Consider the following 23,783-nt stretch of genomic DNA (forward strand, 5'->3'; position numbering starts at 1 on the left):
ATTATAATTTATTCATAATCCGTTCTATAAATAAACCTCTACTCTACACCCTCTGTCATCCGCAATAAATCGCTATATGCTGCATATTTGGCGTAAAGCGTTGTTTTCAACCTGCCTCAACCTACATAGGAAAAATTTTTCACACACACACAGCAGCATTTGCAAAGGAATTTCATTCATCAAAAATTTTTCCTACACTCCTCCACAGGTGCGAAACGTTTCCCCAGATCCGTATCGCTACGAGCTAAAAGGTCATGACGTTCAAGTCAAGGCACTTTTAGTATAAACTCTTCTTCTTTTTTTTTTTAATATATTAGTTCATCCGTGTAATTTAGCTCACGGCTACTTTCTTGTAATGCGAGATATGTCTCGAAAAATAAATGTTTTACGGGAAAACATTAAAGTTGATGTAATTCTGTTATCATTGTAACATCATCGCACGATTTTACAGAATTTTTCATAGGAGATTTCAATTTGAGCGTATTTTTCATGAAAATTTGTAACGTTACTTTAAAGGGAATGTTTTACAACGGAGGTTCCCCAAAAGGCTAAAAATATTATCAATGAAACTTACACGCTCAGCATTGCGTGGGATGACGTAAAAACAGCTTTTAGGCTGTGTAGATAGAGAAAATTATTATCAACATAATCACGAAACTCGAAGAAAAAGACGTCAATGGATGGATTGCGAGTGTATTTGTGTTGAAAAAACAGAAAAAGTCCCGTTTGCATGTGTTTGTGTGTTAAACTCCTGTACAAAATAAGGTCGAAAATGCGCATGACTGATTTTCCGCGTAAGACGATACGGGTATCACTTTTGCCGTATGGGCATGGGGCTCTGTGACGTTATTGATCGAAATGTGTGTGTACGGAGCTTTTCACCAAATGTCGTGCGCTCCCACGCTCCCATTCGCAACCGTACACACGTTGAGGCAGTTGTGTGGATGACAAAAAAAAAAAGAATTTTCATCTGTCCATTCGCCGAGGAGCTGTGCAGTCGGAGTCACCGAATTTGGCGGAGCATTAGCACTCCAGCAGCAGACAGAAAAAGACAAACCTCCACATCAGACAGGAGTGATTAAATGTAAAAGTGCAAAAATAACGGGAAAGATTTTCACATCTTTCCCGATGAAATATTTTTTCATAAATCAAGTGAAAAAATAACCCACAAAAATTGAAAAAAAAAGTACAAAAGAAAGGAGAAACAGAAACACATCAACCGAACGACTTAGAGTGCTTATAATATTTTTTTAGTTGTCGAGTTTAGTTCCATTCAATTCCTCAGTTTTCTTTTCCATTAACTTCACTTTTCTTCTGACATTGGATTAAAAATCTAACATCTGGTAAGTTCCTTTCCTTTCCTCCTTGAATGTACAAAAAATGTTCTGTGCATGTGCGAGCGACAGGTAGTTTGTAACCTTTCTGCGTAGTAACACATACCTGAGTCCTTACGAACAATATGTTAGCCAATTATCGTTCATTTTGTGCTTTTATCGCTTTGAAACCCACAAAGTCTCCTTTTAAAAGTTTAATTTCAAACAAAAAAATTCCCATAGACAAAAGGAAAATTGTGACCTTTGACTTTTTTCCTTCAATTATGGCGACGAAATATTTTCCTCACCAACCTTTTGTGTCTACGGGCGAAACACTTGTACGTGTGTTAAAAGGCAAAAAGACCTCGACCATATGGAAACGTACACGCGAAGGGAAAATATTGTTTTGCGACCTGTTGGATTTATTTACGGCACAAAAAACGATTATTTTATGGGCACCAAAAAAAAATGTCGTGAGAGCTCTTAAGCTTATTATTAAGTGCTGATGTTACATAAGAAAATTTTTGCCGTTGAATAAAAAATTACATTTTTAGGGTATTAATTTAGGTTTTTTTTTATCAATTTTCATGTTTCTTGCTTTTTTTAACCCAAAATTGTTCAAATTTCAAACCCAAATTTATTTTAATTCAAATTATGTTGTGAAACCCGACTTTTGTGTCGTGTAAAATGTAATTTTCCATTAAATTTTGACATTTATTAACGTTCCATAGTAAGACAGCGACATGAATTCCTGCATGAATTGGAACATTTTGTCGTTACTACATGTTGTCTAATTAATATTCATGTTTTTCCGTAAGACGATCAACTTGTTAGGATGTCATTTTGGTGAAGTTTATGCCGTGGGCGCATTAAAGTTTATCTCATAATTTTTTAAAAAATGCAAAATTTTAATGAAAAATAATTTTTGCACTTTAAGGTTATCAAATGTTTTTAAAAATGTAAAATTTTTAAATATTTCTAATGAAAAAGATTTTTTAAAATTTATAAAAAAAAAAATTATGAAAGAACTTTTATGGTTTAATAAAAATTTGCATTTTTGATAGACATTTTAATTAATTAAAATATTTTATGGGCTTGAAAAAGTTTTAAAAAAAATTCTAAATAAAAAAAAAAAAAAAAATAAATAATTAAAAAATAAAATTAAATTAAAAAATTTTAATAAAAAAATTAAATAATTAAAAATAAAATAAAACTCAAAATATAAATAATTAAAAAAATTAATTAATTAAAAAAAAAAAATAAATATTTTTTTTAACAGCTGTCTCAACTGTTAAAAAAAATATTTATTTTTTTTATTTTTTAAAAAACTTAAATTAATTTTTAATTTTGTATTAAAAAAAAACTAATTTTTTTTCACTCAATTCTCGAATTTTCCCAAAGAAATTTTTTTCCATACCACAAAAAGATGGAGACGCCCATCCATTTACACCATACGCTAATATTCCGTTCAAAACTTGACAAGCAGCGACTTTGCCTAATTTTTATTAATATTCATCGCAGCATTTCCCATAAATACTCTGCCTGTTTACGAAATAAATAATTAAATTTTCTTGCAGATTATTTCACTTTAGTCACTCAAACTTAGTTATTTTATCCCATAAACCGCACTAAACTACGATAAATAAATGATATAACGCCTAAATATTTGCATGACTTAATTAATTTATGTCGACGTCTTTTTTTTATCGTCATAGTAACGAAAATTTTTTCTTTGCAGCTTCGGCAAGATAAACAGACGAAATCGATCCATATGTCATCGTTTGTATTGATTAATTTATCAGTTACAACAAATATTTGCAGTAATAATCACAGCGAAGAGGTTCGCAAGAAAAAACAGCAGAAGAAGTAGAAACACGAAAAAACAGCAAAAATCAAAAAAAAGTAAAAATCAAAAAAAAATCAAGACAAATTTAGAGACATTATCTCTGAGTACAGATAATGTCAATAATTGACATTGCATCATTATGTAGAATTTGGAAGACATTTTTACTCGGCTTTGGTCTTTTAACTTTTCTTAGTAAAAAAACTGTCTATGTCGCAGAAGCTGAAGGGAACATTGGTAAGTAATTTATTTTCATTTCTTTAACTTTTTCTTTTCCACTGAAAAATTATTCTGCTTTGTTTGCGCTGATTTTTATTCGTGTTTGAGGCAGTGGCGGATAAAAGTGAAAAATTGAAGGATTTATTTTTATCTTAGATTAAATTCGTTTTTTGAATAAATTTGTCAAATTTTTACTTAAATTTTTTAATATAAAAATAATAAAAATAAGAATTAAATTTTAAAACTACAGAAAAAAATTTAATTAAAATAAATTTTAAATTTAAAAATAAAATATTAAATTAAAATAAAATTTTTTAAATTGAAAATTATTTAAATTAAAAAAAAAATTTAAATTTTATTATTAAAATTAAACTTAAATAAAAAATAAGTCAATAATAATCTTAAAAATTTATTCATAAAAAATTTGTTGAGAAATGATAAAATTATTATCGTTATTTTATACTTTTAAAAAAAATTAAGAGCGATGAGTTTTAGCAAAAAAAAAAAAAAAAAAATAAAATTTTAATATTTTTTATATTTTTTTAGATTTTTTTTTTAAATTCAATTAAATTAAATATAAAATTAAATTATTTTTTTATAAAAAATTAAAAATCTTGAACAATTTGAAAAGATAAAAATTCAAAAAATAAAATTATTTTCATTTTTTTGTATTGGAGAGAAAAATAGAAAATCTATTGCTAACCACTCCTTAAAATTTAATTTTTCACGCCACTGTCCCTAACACAAAACGTGACTATACCACTGCTATCTACGATCCTTGAGAGGAAAATCCTTGACTTCGTCCTTCTGAACTCCCTTGTGTCACAAACAAACAACCAGACGTCTCCATCGCTACGAAAAATTTTCAATTCCATATGGCAAATTTTTTTATTTATTTTTTTTTTATTTTTTTTAATAATAACAAATAATAATAATATTATTAATATAATTCAGTCTGATGACACGCCCATGGCATCAATTATTCGAATTTTCATGACTTTTCACGTTAATTTTTGTCACAACGCCAAATCTTCGCCTCTAGCTGAAATTCACACAACTTGTTGCGTTCGTTGCAAAAATCTTTTTCATTAATTATATCCGAGCAAATGTCAAGAGACCAAAAATGAAAGATAATCTTTTATTGATCATTCATGTATTAAATATCATTTTTTATTTCGGGTGTTAGTAAATAATTTTTTTTTTCGTCGTCGTCGTATATACGCATGTCTGTCAGGTGCTTCTCTGCTCTGGAACAACACTGTAATAAATAAAATTTGATTATGATATGAAAATAAAATAAAAAAAAAATGTTAAACGACACAAAAAAGTATTGATCGATTTTTTACTATCGTGGTTGTAATAAAAAAAATAGATAAAGTTGTTTGCAGAACGACGATGGATGGAGTTATCATCATAAATGATTGGCAATTAATGGTTTTTATTAGTTCTATTTTTAATATGCGGGGAAGTCCGGTTATTATGAAATTGTAATAGAAGTTTATTAGCGAGAGGATGGGAATTGTTGAGGTCAATTATGCAAATTATAATGAGTTTTATGGCTCATGATTTTTTTTTTATTTTACAAAGAAATTTTTACCATTTTAAATGGAAGTCTTGACCAGTGAATAAATTTCCTCTGTCAAAATGTTAAATTTCTCTTTAAAATTGTAATTTGATACAATTTTGTTCTCAATATCTTCTCTTTTGTGGTTTTTCTGGTCATTTCTCTTGGTATTTGATTGTGATTTTGCGGTTTTGCTTGTTTCAGTTTTATCACTTTTCTTCGTTTTCATGCAAATTGTGACTGTTTAAAGTTTTTCTTGATAAAATTGATAAAATAATGATATTTCAATACCATGAGAAATATGCCTTTGGAGTCAATTTTCAAACATTTCATTCAGTTTTGCTTCTGAATCGGTAACGTAATATTTTAATTACCAAAGTTTGTAGACGAAACTGTTTAAGATTTGTTATGTGATACTTTTGATAGTATATATTGTGAAGTTTAATACAAAAATTGTTGTGTTTTAGTTAATTTTATATATGTTATATGTTGTATAAAAAATTTATCAAATATATATATTTGATAATTTTAATATAATTTTGTTTAAAAATAATTTTAAACTTTTTAATAAATATCGTGATATTTCGAAAAAAATACGAATTCCATTAAAATATTTTAAATTTTAAATAACTTAAAGAATGTTAATTCATTAATTAATTATTATTTAATTAATTATTAATTAATTATTTAATTATTATTTTATTCATTATTTATTTATTTTATTAATTAATTAATTATTATAAATTTTTTCATTTCAAAAGTGAATGAATAAAAAATAAATTGAAAATCAACATAAATTAGAATGATAGCTAATAAATTGAACCAAATATTTCATATTTTTGTCCAAAAAAATTATTTAAATTAAATGTTGAATTAAAAAATGTTAAATAAAATTTTATTTTTAAAATTAAGCTTAAATAAAAAAATAGTCAATAATTAATAAAATAATTAAAAATAATAATAAAATTATTTAAAATAATAATGAAATTATTTAATACTTTTTTTTAAAAAAATTAAGAGCGATAATTTTTAGCAAAAATTTAAAAAAAAAAATTAAAGTTTTAATATTTTCCTATATTTTTCAAATTATATAATTTTTTTTTTTAATTAAATTATTTTTATTTAAAAAATCTTGAAAATATGTATATTTTTAAGAATTCTAAAAAAAAACAAAATTAAAAAAAAATCATATTAGCGTCCATAGTTTTAAAAAAAGAGCATGCCAACCTCAATATTTGCTCCAAAGTTTAAAAAAAATATTTAATTATCAATAGCAAAAAAAAAAAACATTTTTGGTGTCTAAAAAAATTTTTTTCATTCAAAATTTGCATCACGGAGATATAAATTTATTTTTTTTGTATTATTTGCATATTAAACTGGACTGAAATATTTTTTAAAATATTTCTCAGCTTATACAAGACATCATAAAATTACTAAATTGAACTGATAATCATCAATTTGTAGTATAAATAAAAAATTTTTCCTTAAATTTAAAGGAAATTCAAATAAAATTTAAAAAAAGTAAATTTTTGTGACTCATATTAGAGTAAAAAGTCAAAATTTTCATGTAAATTAAGGAAAAAACTAAAAAATTCTGTTAAATATAATTTCATATGAAATAAGTTATTTTCCTAAAACCTTATTTTTCATATAAAAACTTCGCACTAATTATTTTTAATATTAAAAAAAATTGTACAGCAAAAATTTTCCAAGAATTCACAAATTTTCCATTAGTTTCGAAATTTCTCCATTCAACAAATCAAACATTTTATTGATTTCACAAGAAATTTTCTACCAAACAAAATTTTTAATCCATTAAAATCACTCCTAACCTCTTTTCACGAAATAACAAAAAACAGTAATTAAATAAATTCCATCAAGTAAATAATAATAAAATCGCAAGAAACTTTCCAATTCCAAGCAAATCTCAACAAATATTCTAAATAAACAATAAAACTTTGCCATAACTGCGCCATTCCTGTTTTCGAACTCTCTTCATGGTCTCGGCAACTCCCACATTTTGCCCCATTTTATGATAACGTTGATAAGTAATCATTTCGTTATCATATTGTTGTGTGTTTATTTGTGATGCAATCTCACATATATTGCCCGACTTATATCACAATAAATTTCCAATAATTTTCCCATTCATCTGTCAAAATGTTTGTTTTATTGTGGAGCCAGCGAGACGCATTTATTTCGTTTCCTCGATGTTTTTGACGAGAGAATTGACTTTTTTTTTCTGCTGCGCGACAACTCACATTGCAAACGTTAAAAGTGTGTCAAATCAACAAAAGGCTCCACGTGAGAACGGCAGATGCCGAGAGAAGGAGAAAGAAATTCATTTATTTTAATATCAAACAATAATTTCTTAAGGTATTTACGTAAATTTCAATTTATTTTATTGTTGCGACGTTTCAATTGACGTCGGCAATAACAAAAGTCGGCATAATGTAAGATTTCCCTCGTCCTCCGACCTGCCTTTTGTTGGCGAAAAATGCAACAAATGTGGGTGGCAAGTTAATGCCAGATGCTTCGTTGCAAACTTTAGTAAAAGTGCATTTAATCGTATTTTATACAGATTCTTATTTAGTTCGGACAATTACATTAAATTCTCGTGTTCCGAGAAAAAAAGAAGAAGGCGATAAGAGTCTTTGACGTCCTTTGAGCAAAGACACAATATTTCTTTGCTTTTTGCGCAAAAGAGACTTCATTTGTAATTTAATAAGATTCTCGCTTCTGGGCCTTTGTCATGGATGCGATTTATGATGCTGGAACGAGAGACAAATAATTCCCAAGAAAAGCAATTTTGCCTCTTTATGATTGAGTATTTTCTTCCATGGAGATGACCTCTTGTTAATCACTTGACGACTTGAATTCTCTCAAAAGTATTTCCCAGAGGGGAGTACGAGATGATATCCATCAAAATGTAAATAAATGTCTGTTTTTGTAATAATAATTTTCATTTTAATGACGTGTTGGGTTCAGGTTGTCGAAAATTTCAAATTTGATGATGTCGGCGAATTTTTATACAAAAGAATAAATTATTTTTATGGAAACAATAAAAAAAATATTGTTTTCAAATAAATAAATTATTTTAAATTTATGAAAATATCAAGAAAACAGGCATTAAGGATATGAGGAGTATAAAAATGTGAAATGAGGAGTTCGAAAATGTAAAAATTTTATATTTAAAGGAGTTTTATTTTGAATATGGATTGATAAGACTCATTTATGGTGTTACGAGGAGTAAGAAAATGTAAAAAAAAAATGTGAGGAGTAAGAAAATGTAAAAAAAGAAAAATTTCCGAATTTTTAGCCGAAATTCATTGGAAAAATTAAAAAAAAAATAAAAACACTTTTTACCAATTTTTCTGATAATTTTTTTTTAATTTTTAAAAATTAATTAGTTTTCAAAAATAGCTCAGAAAAAAATAACTTTAAAAAATTTAATAATAACATGATTTTTATATGAAAACTTATCTAAAAAAATTTATACTGAAAGTTTTTATTGACCAAAAATATTTTTTTACAAAAAGTTAATACTTACCAAATCAAAAAAATTCCTACAAAATAAATTTCAGGAAGGAAAACCAATATTTTCGAAAAATATATTTACACTTCATGGAAGGACAGCTTTAACTTTTTTCTTTATTACGAAACGGCAAAAGTTAGTTAGTAAAGGTAAAAAGTAGAAATGGTTCAATTTACCAAAATTCATCAAATATGCAAAATGTGAAAAGTGAGAAATGGGTAAAAATTTCAATTTAATTTGATTAATAATATGAAATTTATTGTCTGAATGATAAAATTTTTCAACTGAATTTTTTAAAATTGGATGGAAAAACGCAAAAGCATGAAAAACTGCGACAAAACTGCATGTCAATGCCAATGACTGTCAGTTTTCATTAAATGATCGGTATATCAACTCAGATTTATATATAAATTTAAAGTAAGTTTCATTACAATTAAATAAAAATTTATTTTAAACAAGACAGGATTTTTCGAGGTTTTCACGTGCATAATTAGTAACAGGTCGAAAAATTATTAAATAATTATTTTTAAACTTAAAATTTTTTTTCAGAAATAAAATCTATAAAAAAAAAAATTAAAAGTCATTTAAAGCTTTAAATTTATAAATTATTTATTTTAAATTTATTTAATTTAAAATTAATTCAATTTTTTTTTGAATTATTAATTTTATAATTTTAAATTAATTTTATTATTTTATTTTTTTTTTTATTTTTTTTTAATTTTTAATATATTTATTTTAATAAAATTTAATATTTAAAAAAAAACTCATAAAAATCTGGTAAAAAATGTAAAATTTTGATCGTCAAAGAAAAAAAAATACAAATAACAAGAGATCTTCTTCCACGAAATCCCAAAATATGTAAAAACTTTCAATAAAACACGAAATTTTCTCATTCAAACCACTTCCGAATACTTTTCAAGTACGAACCTTTTTCCTTAAAAATCCAAATAAAGAAAAAAAAATGAATAAATGAAAAGGAAAATCATCAATCTGCGCCTCTTCTCAGTCAGTCAACAAACGCACCCACATCAGAGCTCATCGACATCATAAAAAACCACCCGAAAACTTTTGCGTCACTATTTTTGTTGTTGTTTTTCCCAAACATTTTTACTACTACAACGACCATTAACAAGCACTGTTGATTTTTCTCGCAAAAAAAAAGAATGTTTCGATTTCAATGTTATTCGTGTGGTTTTGATAGAAAACGAAGCACGAACGAAAAAAAAGTCCATAATCCGATTGACGTCACACACTCAGTCAGAACAAAAAAAAAACATGAAAATAAACGAAGAAAACTTACATTTGTTTGAAAAAAATATTTTCTACGTCGATTGAATTGTTAATGTTCTTTTGTCAGTCGGTCGCTTTCATAACTTTACATGATGACCTTTCAGAATAGTTTTACGTCACCTTTTGTGTGGCTTTTCACTACAAAATCCGAGTTCACCTCATTTGAAATGATAATAACCGTTGATTACACGGCAATTTAATGTTTTACATGTGCAACGAGCGTACCTCCTCCGAGTAAAGTCGTAATTAAATGTCCATTGCATGATAAATTGGTTGTCGTCGGTTGCCTGCCGGGGACACTATAAAAATCTAAATATCGCCAGCTAAAATATCAGCGAGACATGGAAATTAGGTCGATAAAGGTACCAACCAACTAAAAGATTTTAGAATGTGCATTGGGGCAAAATTTTAAAATGTGCATTGGGGTGAAACTTAAGATTGTGCATTGGGACTAAGTCTTGAAATGTGCATTGGTGAAATTTAAAAATGTTCATTAGGGCAAAGTTAAGGATTTGCATTGGGGAAATATTTTAGAATGTGTATTGGGGCAAAATGTATATGTCCCAATGCACATTCTGAAATTTTGTCCCAATGCACATTTTATGATTTTGCCCTAATGAGCATTTTTAAGTTTTAACCCAATACGCATTTTAAGGTTTTGTCCCAATGCACATTTTATGAAGTTACCCTAATGAACATTTTTAACCCCAATGCACATTTTTAAATATTGTCCCAATGTACATTCTTAAATTTTGACCTTATTCACATTCTATAATTTTGTCCCAATGCAAAATAGAGTTTTTGGTTGGTACCTAATCAACTTAATTTTCAAGTCTCGCGAGACATAAATTCTTTCCAGTGAAAAATGTACATTTTTAATGCGTTTATGAGTGTTTATGAGGCACGCTTCTGCAAACATTCTGTCACATCGTCGGTGTGAAACTGAGAATTTTCCACATTTTTTCTAGCGGAAATTAAAAAAATTGTTTTTCTTTAAAAAAAAAAGTAAAATACCTGCCAACTCCACGTAATAAAAATAACAAACTCAAATAAATCCTTCAGAAATTTGCGTGGGCTGGAGTTCATGTCGAGTCGAGCTTTGATTCATTTTTCTCCCTGCCACTCACGCATCTGCAACATGATACCACAAAATTTAATAATAAATTCTCTCGTTCAACGCACCACTTTTCACATTAACAGCTAATCGTTCGTTTGTTATCTTTCGACGAAAAATCGCGATAATGACAGAAAAGTTATTATTAGTTTGTCGATCGGATAAAAGTGATAAAATGTTTTCAATTTTACGCGATGACGGTGCATCTTTTAATCATCCTTTAATTAAAACTTTACTTTGTGCCTTGGTAGTAGAAAAAATTGTTGCGCGTTTCGAGAGATTCTTGAAAGTTTTTTTTTCTTTTGGTTTGGTTTTCTTTTGTTCAATGTAGCGCAAATTGTTTGTTGACGTAAATCTCTTTTGTGTTGTTTGAAAGAGAATATTTTTGTGATTGTGCAATGGAAGATTGTAAAGTTTTCTTTATTTAAAATAAAAGTGTTTTTAAAAATAGCCATGAAGGAGAATGAGTGAAAAGGGGTTGTGTAACCATTAAAGCTGATGAAAAATACTAGAAAAATTGTTACGATTCAAAAATGTTTTTAAAAAAATAATTTTTTTTACGATATCTTAATTTATTTTTTTTGAAAAAAATTATAAAAAATTGAAAATCTTATATTACCTTCAAGTTTTATTTACAGAAAATTTATTTTTCTCAAGATTTGATGATTTTTTTTTGAAAAATTTTCGGGACTTTGGATGCCTCACTTTTCAATTAAAAAAAGTTTTGAATTTTTCAATTATTTTAAAATTTAATTGAAAGAAATGCAAATTTATTTTAATAATTTTTCATTAAGAATCAAAATGTTTAAATATTTTAAAATTTTTGTCAGGTTTTGTATTTTTGCAATAAAAAAGTATATTTCAATTAAAAATTTCGACTTCAATATTTAATTTAAACGAAATTTTTTAATTTTTTTTTCCAAAGTTTTAAAATATTTTAATAATTGAATTAAATTAAATTAATTAATTTAATTTTTTGAAATTTTTTAAAAGATTCGAAGGTTATCAAAAATATAAAAAAATTTTGAGTAAATTTATTTTAGTTTTTTTTTATTTTAAATTATTTTAATTGGATTTGAGCTCTACAAATATTTTTTATTTTTAACAGTTTTTTAAATTTTCTGCGATTTTCATCAATATAAAAAAAATAAAAATTAAAAAACCAATAGAAAAATTAATTCAATTTTTTTAATTCAGTTATTAGTTAAAATTTTTTATATTTTTGACTCCCATGAAATTCATTTTTATTTATTTGTTTTTAAATTAATTAAAAATTTGTTTAAAAATAAATTTCTAATTTTTTAATATTTTTTTAATTAATTTTATTTTTTTAATTTTTTTTATTTAATTAATTAATTTTTATTTTTTTAGTTTTTCCCATAATTCTATAAGTATTTCAATTCCAAAAGCTTTTAAATTATTAATTTTCCATACGTTTTATTTATTTTCCTTGAAATTTAATTTCATTTCCTCGTACTTCACTAAAGCACAAAAATCAATAATCATTCGCGTGTGTCTCTATATAACAAAGCTTTTGGTATTTACTCTACACTTCACAAAGTAAAGAGTGACAATCGTGCAACAGTTTGTTGTTTTTAAGTGGTTTTCCATTTCATTTCACTCAAAACTGGTCAATGTTTGTTCAGTTGCTATTTTTCATTGTTTCAAATGACTTGCTAACGGCTTTATTTGCAAAAGGTGACAAAACTCGTTTTTTTAGTCGAATTTTAATTTAATTCTGGAATGAAAAACTGAACGTAAAATAAAACATCATGAAACTGCACCTTTTGAATAAAAATACATGAAAAATCTAATTAATTCATCCAGGTGATTTTTCTCTCTCTCTTCTTTCTTTCTTTCGTTTTTTTTTGTTTGCTCATTCAACACGTACCTGCCAACACTTGTGAATTATAACAAAAATAATGTGCGCAGTTGGAAATGGCTGTGGGTCGGTTTTTTCACATTTTTTTACGAGAGAAAAAGGCAAAAAAGTCGCTTTTTTTTGTAAAACTTAATTTAAAAGTGTCCGTGACCTTTTCTCGTGGCGCGCATCGATAAAAATCTCTATGAAAGACTCCTCAGAGACATTTTTTAGGAATTTTTTTTTATGATTTTCTAGCTGAATTTAAATTAAGTGAAAAAAATTAATTGAATTCCATAAAAAAATAAACAAAAATTGATATTTTTTCTCGTTCGAGCAAAATTTTTCTCTTTTGCATTTTCATTCGGTAACAAGACCTTTGCGCCGTTATTCATGCTTTGGCAGCACGCGTGGGAGGTTAAATTATAATAACACACAACGGAGCAGCAAACATCTGAACAATCTATCTAAACGCCCATGTTGTTCTTTTTTTTCCGTATCTCCTCCATCTCCAGTCTATTTTTAGCACGAAGGCCCATGAAAGAAAAAAAAAAGTTTTTTTTCGTTACTTTTTTTTCTGTGTTTCGAGTCGATTAGGACAATCAATGTATTGAATTTGGAATAAATTATTTCGTTTTTTTTTTCTGCAGATGGACGAGAAAAAGTGTTAAAAAGTGACTTCATTTCCGCCCACAGAGGATTTCGACACTTTTTTTCACGTTGAATGATGAGGATGAATGAAATGACGTAGATTCGTGCTTTTTGGGTACTTGAAGGACGAAAGATGTCGAGGAAAAAGCACGCATGTCAACGCACAAATTTTATGGGAGGCTATTTATAGAAACATGAAAATATGAAAGGATATTGCTGTCAGAATGGTTTTTGCGTTCATTCATGTCGTTTGTTTGTTGATATTGTTATCATTACATCAAAAGCTTTTTTTGTTCCTTTTATGTGCGTTTGATCCGGATGATGGCGGAAAATGTCATTCGACAAATTGTATTTTGGATTTTTTTTTGTTAAGATAATCTAATTTTTTTTTTGTTGAACCTGAAAAAAATTTTTTTTTGATTGAAGTTTTGCTTTTTTATAATTATCTCGAGGGAAATACTAAAAATGTCAATAAATTTGGAAAAATTTATGGAAAATTAAATAAAATTTTAAAGAAATAATAATAAAAGTGAGAAAAGTCAACATTTTGGTAAAATTTAAAGAAAAATTGATAGAAATAAAAAATGAGGCAAAATACAAGAATTTGGTGAAATAAATGAAAAATTTTAAAAATATGATGAAATTCTAAAAAATTATTAAAATAATGACTCAATTTAAATAATTTATAAAAAAAAGTACCTAAATTTACGATATTTTTTTATTTATTTATTTTTTTTTTTCAATATTAAATTTGTTGAATTTGACGAATTTTGTTAAAACTGAAAATTGAGAAAAATAAAAAAATAACTTAATTAAAATAAAAATGAATTAAAAATAAAAAATAATAAAATAAAAATTAAATTTTTAGAATAATATTTTTAATATTTAAAAAATAATAAAAATAAATAATATATTTAGCTTTATAAATAAAAATAATATTTTTAGCTTTATTAATTTTAATTTTTTTCTATTTTTTTTCACAATTTTTTAAAATTTGATTTATACTAATTTTATTAAATTTATTTTATTTTATTTTTATTTATTTATTTATTTTTTTATTTATTTTATTTTATTTTTATTTTTTTATTTAATTTTTTTTTTATTTTATGAAAAAAAAATTTAATTTATTTTTTTTCTTTTTTGTTATTTCGTATCTAATAAATAATAATATAAAAAATATAAAAGAAAGAAAATTTTTTGATTTATTTTTGGAAATTTTGAGAACCAAGATCATTTATGGAAAATTTAACAAAAAACTTAAAAAATTTGAAGGATATTAAAAAAAAATTATTAAATTAATAAAAATTTGGTAAAATTCTAGAAAAAGAAATAAAAAAAAAACTAAAATTACACAAAAACGCAAAAATCGGGGTCGCGAACTAGATAAAAATTGACTAAGAGACGCACATTCCATAAAAATATATGTTTATAGTTCAATAAAATGTAATGTCGTTGTCTTCGCATGACATTTTCTGAACTATTTCTCGTTGCCTGTCGCCTTAAAGCCAGAGCAGAATAATAATAATCTGCCATATTTCTATTCAAATGACACGAATTTCCATAAGAATCACACAAGAATTCAAATTATTTTTCTCTTTTTTTTTCTCTTTGCAGGCTGCTTATTTGCTGAATCGTTGTGTATGCCACATCTAGAATGGTGTTACGATGGTGAGTAAAAGTTTAACGGCTTTAATGAAGAAAATCCTAGTAATCAACAATTGTCATGACAATCTTGATAGCAGTCAATTTATTGAAATACGATTGAAATAACATTGAACTCGAGTTTTATTTGAAGAAAATGTCAAGTTATGATGGTTGGGATGATTAGAAAATAGGGGATGAGATGATAATGAATCTGTTGATCGATGATTTTTATTTGGAAAGGACGATTTTTGTTGATTATGAGTGACAAATATTTTTTTCGACACGTTTCGGATGATTTTTCATTCTGAAAGTTAATTTGAACCGAATTTCGAAAAAAAATGTTTGTAAAATTTATTTTTAATTTTTATTAAAATTAAATTCAATAAAACTAAAAAAAATTAAATAAATAATAAATTTATTACAAATTTAATTGAATTAAACTAAAATTAAAATAAAATTAAACTAAAAATAAAATAAAATTAAATTAAAGTAAAAATTAATTATTTTTTTTTTAATTTTTAAATAAAATGTACTAAATTTGATCGAATTTAATTTTGTTGATTTAACATTAAATGAGTAAAAATTTAGAAAAAAAAATAATTTTTTGACTTAAGGTTAAATTTAACAATTAATAAAATAAAATATTTAATTTTTGATCAAATTTTGTAAAAAAATAATATTTTACTAATAATATTTTAAAAATTGCAAATTATTTTTTAATTAAATTGAAGCAAGTCAACTTTAAGTGAGTTTTGCTCAGAACTTCAAAAATTATTTAGACAAAAAATTTAATTATTTCTTAAGTTTAAACGTAAGTCACTTATTTTTGACTTTATGAATAATTGACTTTATTTACAAAAAATTTTGGAAAATTTTTCAAGAAAATAATATTTTTTTTCGAAATTTGGTTCAATGTTGAAAAATATTTGACTTTTAATTTTATTTTTTTTAAATTTTTTCTTAAACTTAAGCTTAAGTCAACTTTTATTAAAGTTTAAAAAAAAAACTTTGACTTAGAATTAAATTTAATTTAAAAAAAATTAAAATTAAATATTTTTTTAATTTTTCGACAATATTTTGGTAAAAAAATATATTTTTTTTTTAAATAAAAAAAATAAATATTTTAAACAGACTTTGACTTAAAACTTAAAGTGACTTAAGACTTGAAGTTAATTTTAATTTTTTAATTAATTTTATTTTTTTTCAGATTTTGCTTTTGGTAAATGTCTTCCACAATATGGTTTGGAGCCAGAAGAACTGTTTCGGGAACCGCTCGAGGAAAATCAAGTAGCTGTCTTGCGGGCAATGCTTGAGGAATTGCAGGGGGCCGGTTTGGGATGGCAAGATCCGTTTGTACAGTGTCGCATGCAAGGTGCCCTCTTCGCACTGAGAACAAAGTCTGACTTGCCTAAGAACTTGTGTGCGTCGCTGGCGCCGCCGGCATCGCCACTCACCCTGCCTTCGTCAAACAGCATTGACGGTATCGATAGCAATCCGGATCCCGAAGCGTTTGTGCGTTATGCGCCGCCAGCTGCCGATCTCTTCTACGGCGGCAATCCGCTACGCAAACGCAATCGCTTCTCGCCGCCGGAAGACGCCATGAATCCCTTTGTCGAACGCGAGTTGCAGGAAGAAATTTTGAACGCAGCTCCGTACGAAAATCTCTACGATGCCCGCGCCGAAGCCCAAAAAGAGCTCCAGAACGAGATTCTTTTGCGAACAATTTTGAGTGAGGAATTCGCAAATGATCGTTCGGTGCCGCAAGAGCTCCCGCGCGACTACGGCTACCAAAACGACAATGAATTCGTGCCCAATTTCCCGGATGTCCTGAAACGCAAACAAAATTTCTATCCCGCTTCGCAAGACCCGCAACCGTCGCACTTCAAGGAGCGCCAACACCTGCTCGAAGAAGAAGCCGTCAACGAACTTCTCGACGAAATTGCGGATCAGCAACAACACGAATCGCCTTTCCGCGAAGTTGCCCAGCATCGGAACAGCAAACAGCATTTAGTAGAAGCCGAGAATGAACTTCCGCTGTTCCCGTTCAAATCCAACTTTGAATATGGCAGACCAGAAACCGGCATTTACACGGAAGGCGGCGTAATTTATCCCGAAGCTGCGGACCAAGGAGCCTCGTTTGACAGCAAAGAAGAGGCACGGAACGTTCTTGCTGATATTTTGGGTTTTACGCGTCACGAACGCTTGGATGTGAAGAAACCCGGACCAGTTGTTGTTCCGCCATCCTCGGCTCCGGAAGTAGTTGGCAAGACGAGCAACAACAGCACGAAGCAGGAAACGGAATCGGGACCTAAAATGAAGAAAGTACCGAACAACGATCACTCCGGAAATGACGACCATGCGCCACATATTGTCGATAATGCTTACGCTCATGTGCGTTTGAAGAATCCGTAAGTATTTTTTTAAAGTCATTAATTTAAAAAAAAATAAATTGAAAAAATTTCTAAAATGAGAAAAAAAATTTATTAAAAAAAAATAATAAAAATAAAGAGAAAAATTAAAAAAAAAAATTAAAAAATATTTAACCAAAATTAGAAAAAAATATCTAAATAGAGCCGTTCAAAATATTTTTTTTTATATTTTAAAATTTAAAAAAAAAAAAATATTTTCACAAACTTCCGATAATTTTTAATACTTTTTACCCTTTTAAATATTTTTCTGATTTTTTTTTAAATTTTTCTGATGAAAATTTTTATTTATTTTATTTATTTTAATTTAATTTTATAAATTAATTATTTTTATAATCCTAATTTAAATTATTTTTTTTAATATTTTTTTATACTTTTGAGTAAAATAATTTTTATTTTCAAATCCTACTAAAATCTTGTTAGTCAAAAAATTATTTTTTTTTTAATTTATAATTTTTTTTTGTGTTAAAATGACAAGACCGAAAAATATTTTAATATTTTTTCTCATTTTAGATTTTTTTTTTAAAGTAAAAATTAATTAAAAATATTTTTTTTTGCAGTATCGACAGTTGGAAAGATGGCGAACGCATCGTCGACATTCTCGCCGAGACGCTCAAAATGGAAAAATACTTCATCAAAGTTCGCGTCGATCGTCACGAAGTCTCTTTCTTCGTTGCTCCGAATCCCGAACGTCGCACCGCCCAAGAAGTCGCCCGCTTAATCAACGATCCACGCACAAAAGCCAACATTTCCCGTCGCTACGGCATCATCATCGAAGCTGCTGGCGTCGGTGACAAAACGAAGCAAATCGATCCGTCGCTCGTCACCAGCGAACGACTCAATGGTCGCGCCGAAGACGCTCCCGATGTCACGCACGTCATGGCATACATGTTTGCAGGAGCTGGCGCTGCCGCCGCTGTCGTCATTGTCATCACGCTGTTTTTAATTAAGCGCCACGACAAGAAAAAGGATAAACTTGGCGGGTTACCGACAGGCATCACCGGTGCCGAAACCTGCAGCAAGGATTATCAGGAATTGTGTCGCGCACGCATGGCTGGCAAGGGAACACCCGCTGCCGATGGCAGTGGCAGAATAACGACATTGGCGAAGGAGAGTGAGAAACCGCAATCGAATCGTTCAAGCACCTCGTCATGGAACGAAGAACCTGCCTTGACGAATATGGATATTTCCACAGGACACATGGTGCTTGTGAGTATTTTTCTACACTTTGAGCTTAAAAAAAATAAAATAGAAAAAAAAAATAATTTAAAAAAAATTAGCAAAAAAAAAATTAAAATTATTTTAATTCTAAATTAGGCCGCTCCAATTTTTTTGACAAAAATTTTAAAAAAAATTTGAAGCGGCCTTATTTTAAAATTAAAAAATAATTAAATTAAATCATTAATTTTAAATTTAATTTCGATATTTGATTTTTAAAAGAATATTTTTAAAATTGAATACCTAAATTTTTAGTTCATTATTAATTAATTAATTAAAAATTTTTAAAATTTTCGAAATTTAATAAAAAAAAAAAATATCAAAATTTAATAAAAAAAAAAAATTTAATAAAAAAATTTTTTATTTAAATTAAAAAAAAATAAAAATCATAAATTAAATTTTTTTTTTTAAAAAAAAAATTTTATTAAAAGAATTTTAAACAATTTTTTATTTTTATTTTAATTAAAAAAAAATAAATAAAATTTAATAAAATTAATTATTTTTTTATTTTATTTTTTTATTTTATTTAATTTATTTTTTTTATTTATTTTATTTTATTTTATTTTATTTTATTTTATTTATTATTTTATTTTATTTTAATTATTTTAATTATTTTAATTTTTTGAAAATTAAATTTGAAATAAATTAAATTATTGTTCTAAAAATTTTTTTAAAATAAATTTTTAATATTTTTTTTTAAATTTATATTTTAAAGAAGAAATTTTTTATATTTTAGTCTTACATGGAAGATCACTTGCGCAATAAAGGCCGTCTCCAACGAGAATGGGAAGCTCTGTGCCGTTATGAGGCAGAGCCAGGAGCTCGTGACGCCGCATTGCAACCCGAATGCAACAACTTGAATCGCCAAACTGCTCCCTTGCCCTTCGATCATTCTCGTGTCGTCCTCAACCATCTAGCCAATGCCGAAGGAATGGACTATATTAACGCATCCACTATCGTAAGTCGTCATTTTCGGCTTTTTTCAATCAAAATTTAATTTTTATTGAAAAAAAAATCTTTCAGACTGATCACGATCCCCGCGCTCCCGCTTACGTTGCTGCACAAGGACCCCTTTCCACGACAATTGCCCACTTCTGGCAGATGATTTGGGAACAAGGTGCCGTCGTAATTGTCGCTCTTTGCAAGTTAGATGAGAACGGCGAGAGTCAGTGTGCCCGTTATTGGCCCGAGGAGGGAGCCGAGACGTATCACATCTACGAAGTGCATCTCGTGAGTGAACATGTGTGGTGCGACGACTATTTGGTCCGTTCGTTCTACCTGAAGAACATCAAGACAGGCGAGACGCGCACCGTTACGCAATTCCATTTCTTGTCGTGGCCACAAGCAGGAGTGCCGACATCCGCAAAGGCGTTGCTCGAATTCCGACGGAAGGTCAACAAGAGTTATCGTGGTCGATCGTGTCCGATTGTTGTTCATAGCAGGTGAGTTTTTGCCTCTTTTTCTGTGAAATTTTTTCAAAAATTCATAAAAAATCGTTAAAATAGCAACGGAGGCGGTCGTACTGGAGCTTACATCCTCCTGGATTTGGTACTTGGGCGCATGAATAAAGGAGCGCGCGAAATTGACATCGCAGCCACACTCGAACATTTGCGCGATCAACGCGCTGGATTGGTAGCCACACGACAACAGTTTGAATTTGTATTGATGGCTGTTGCTGAAGAGGTAAAAAATTATTATTTTTTTTTTAATTTTCTACTTAAAAAAATTTAAATTCACTGAATTTTTAAAAAAATAATTAATTTTTCGGATTAAAATAAGATTTAGATAAAATTTTTCTTAACACAAAAATATAAAATTTAATTTAAAATTAATTTAAATAATTTTTTAAATAATAATTTTTTAATTAGGTAATTGAATTAATTAACAATTTCAAGAGTTTTAATATAAAAAGAAAAAAAAATAAAAATAAATTTATTTCTTTTGAATTTGAAAATAATTAATAATATAAATTATCAAAATTATTTTATTAATTTAATTTTTAAAATAAAATAAAATTTAATTAATTAATAAAATAAATATTTAAAATAAAAATTACAAATAATTTAAATTTAAAAAATAAATTTCAATTAAATAAATTGAATTAAATTAAAAATTTAAGTGAAAAATAATAAAAAAAAAAATTACCTAATGATTCTTTTCAATTTTTTAAAATAATTAATTTTCAAAAAATTTTTTCTCACCAAAGGTTCACGCCATCCTAAAAGCATTACCACAAAATTCCCAAAGTGGTTCACAAGAAAAACGTGACAAAGACCTTGAAAAGGAGTCTACCAGCAAAGATACGGACGAGAAAGACACGGAAAAGAAGGTAGACGAAAAAGAAGCCGAAAAATCTGAGAAAACTGAGAAGAAACCAACACCGGAAAAAAAGTCTCAGAAATCACCAAAAACTGAAAAGAAAAAGTAAAAATGTCCCATCAACAAAAAAAGAAACATCTTTTTCTCTACATAATGTAAAACTAGAGGAAAACTTATAATTTTATTTATTATTTCAAAAAAAAGTCAGTTAACTACAAAAAAATGGTATTTGGGGGCCATCAATAATAATGATTTACATAAACATCAAAAATAACAAGATTATCAGAGCTAATGATAAGAAAAAGCACATTACCATCTTTGTGTCCCAAAAAAAAAAAAAATTATAAAAAAAATATTAACTGTAACTGTTTAATTATATATTCGTATAAATAATGTGTAAAACATGAAGACGCATAACAACAATGTATTTTGCAAAAATATTCTCTTTAAAAAAAATATTAATTATTAATAGTCAGTCAACATCATATACAATCGTAAAACCGTTCTTCTTATCTTGTATTGAAAACAAAAAAAAAATATTCCTAAAAATATAAAATATTAATGTTGTTAAAGTGGGACGTTACACAAAGTCGTCTTTGCATTTATCGTAAAAAAAATTGCTTAAGGACGCGCGATAAATGCTTAGCGTTAAGGATACGCAGGAGGTGAACTCCATGTACCTTCATAAAGAGCTTTGTGTAATTAAAAATTTTTTGAAAAAATTCAAAAATTTTCGTCCATTCAAAAAAATATTATTATAAATTATTAAATTTGCTTATAATATTATTGTCTTACAAAACATACAAAACTTAATTATTGACTCATAGGGAAATTCAAGAGATTGTCAATTTTTTGTCTATAGATACCAAACAAAAAAAAAATATTTAAAAATAGATGTTGTGTATTTTATTCTCTTTTTTGGGAAATTTTTGTTCATTTTTGCTTTCCAGCCCGTAAAAATGAATTTAAATTTCCACCCACCAAATAAAAAAATATATATACATAATAAATAATTAAACATTATATAATAATATAAAATAACATACATTATATAAATTTCAATGATCAAAACTTATAAGAACAACATATATGAAACATCTAAGATCAAGAAAAAAAACTCCCTTTTCGGATTGGAATGGATTAAAAAATCATAACAACATCAATGATTTATTTTGAATGAAGCAACATCAAAAACATTCAATAAAATCTCTCAAACATTAGATTATATAACTTAAATAGCATGATATATAAATGTATATGCAAGATACTTATTATTTAAAAAAAATATATAATAAATAATAATACATATATCACACATGTACCTCCAATAATACAACAAAAAATATAAAAAAAATCTAAAAAAATATATATAATTATAAAGCTCTGCTATTATATATAAACAAAAAAAAAATATATAAAAATTTTTAATTTAATTCCACAAAAGCTACAAATTAACGACATATTTGATGCAAAGAATCAGGAAGGAAAATTCATGTTTTTTTTTAATTTAAAAAAATATATATTGAATTATTTTGAAATAAAAACAGATACGTATCAGTAGGAAACAACATTAATGAAGAAACACAAGGAAAAAAGTTTAAAAAATATATTTATGAAAAAAGAAAGAAATATATTATTGTTGCTTTATATATAAATGTCTATTTTTGAAAATTATCATAAAATTATAAAAAATATTGTTAAAAAAAATATTTTTTTTTAATTTTAAAATTTTTGTTGTCATTGTGCCTAAACGCCAGCCTGTTTAAGTACTTTGACTTACAGTCGTTTGACTCTAAAAATATTTTTGAGTACAATCCGTTCATAATTTATCATAAATTCAAGAAATGAACGAAAAATGGTTCCGAATTTTATTTTAAAATTAAACTTATTAAAAATATGGGATGAGATACAAAACATTTAATAATAAAAAAAATATTTATTGTAAATGTATAATGTTACAAAAAAAAGTATAAAATATATATTTTAAATAAATAAAAAATAAATATGTACTATCCAGCAAACTTAACAGACTGATAAAAAAAAACATAAAAAGGGAAAATATAATTAAACATTGAATTATTATCTATTACGAGTCAGATCTATCTAGCACGACGAGTCAGTTAACCATTTATTAATTTTTCAAACCAGGAAAATTTTTAATCATATAAAAAATATTTAACAAAAAAAAAACAGGAATATTGATGTTCATACAAAAAAAAGTTATTATACAGCATGAAAGTAAAAGTAAAGTAAAATAAATATCAGTTGTCCGCTTGAAAAAAAAAAGAATTAATATCATAATAAATAATACTATGGATGAAGGTTATAATATTCAGTGTTGTCAGCTATTATAATCTTATTATTTTTCTGTTTATCAAAAAATTAAAAAAAAAATATTATCATTGATAACCTTCAAATATTGATGTTTGTATATTTTATCCAACAAAGTCAGTACATTTGATGATCTCTCAAAACTTTACACAAAATTAATAGAAAAAATATCAAAATTTGTGTATAAATGTCCTACAAACTTATTATTATCATTAATTATTACTCCTTATAAAAAAAACATTATTAATAAAAAATATAATATATATTATGATAAATATAACATACAATTATAAATGGAAAAAATAACAACCATCAAGTATATTGTTCAGATTATATATACTTACACTTACACGAACAACAAAAATTTTAAAAAAGAACATCTGTCAAATGAGCCACGCATTCATCAAACAAAAGTAAATATGAAAAAAATATTATTATTATATATATATTAAAAA

General features: G+C 26.5%; 1 protein-coding gene across 1 annotated transcript; it reads left to right on the forward strand.

Annotated features, from left to right (window-relative positions):
* The first annotated feature begins 992 nt into the window (after positions 1 to 992).
* LOC134829869 (receptor-type tyrosine-protein phosphatase N2) lies at positions 993 to 23,416 on the forward strand. The gene is made up of 9 exons (XM_063843158.1): positions 993 to 1,343; positions 3,052 to 3,393; positions 15,005 to 15,058; positions 16,242 to 17,442; positions 18,021 to 18,669; positions 19,415 to 19,636; positions 19,702 to 20,120; positions 20,184 to 20,361; positions 20,885 to 23,416. Exons 2-9 carry the CDS (start codon positions 3,273 to 3,275, stop codon positions 21,104 to 21,106), a joined length of 3,066 nt encoding a protein of 1,021 aa, XP_063699228.1. The 5' UTR covers positions 993 to 1,343; positions 3,052 to 3,272; the 3' UTR covers positions 21,107 to 23,416.
* Positions 23,417 to 23,783: the final 367 nt, after the last annotated feature.

This window comes from Culicoides brevitarsis, chromosome 2 (assembly GCF_036172545.1).
Source record: "Culicoides brevitarsis isolate CSIRO-B50_1 chromosome 2, AGI_CSIRO_Cbre_v1, whole genome shotgun sequence".
NCBI classification, from domain to species: domain Eukaryota; kingdom Metazoa; phylum Arthropoda; class Insecta; order Diptera; family Ceratopogonidae; genus Culicoides; species Culicoides brevitarsis.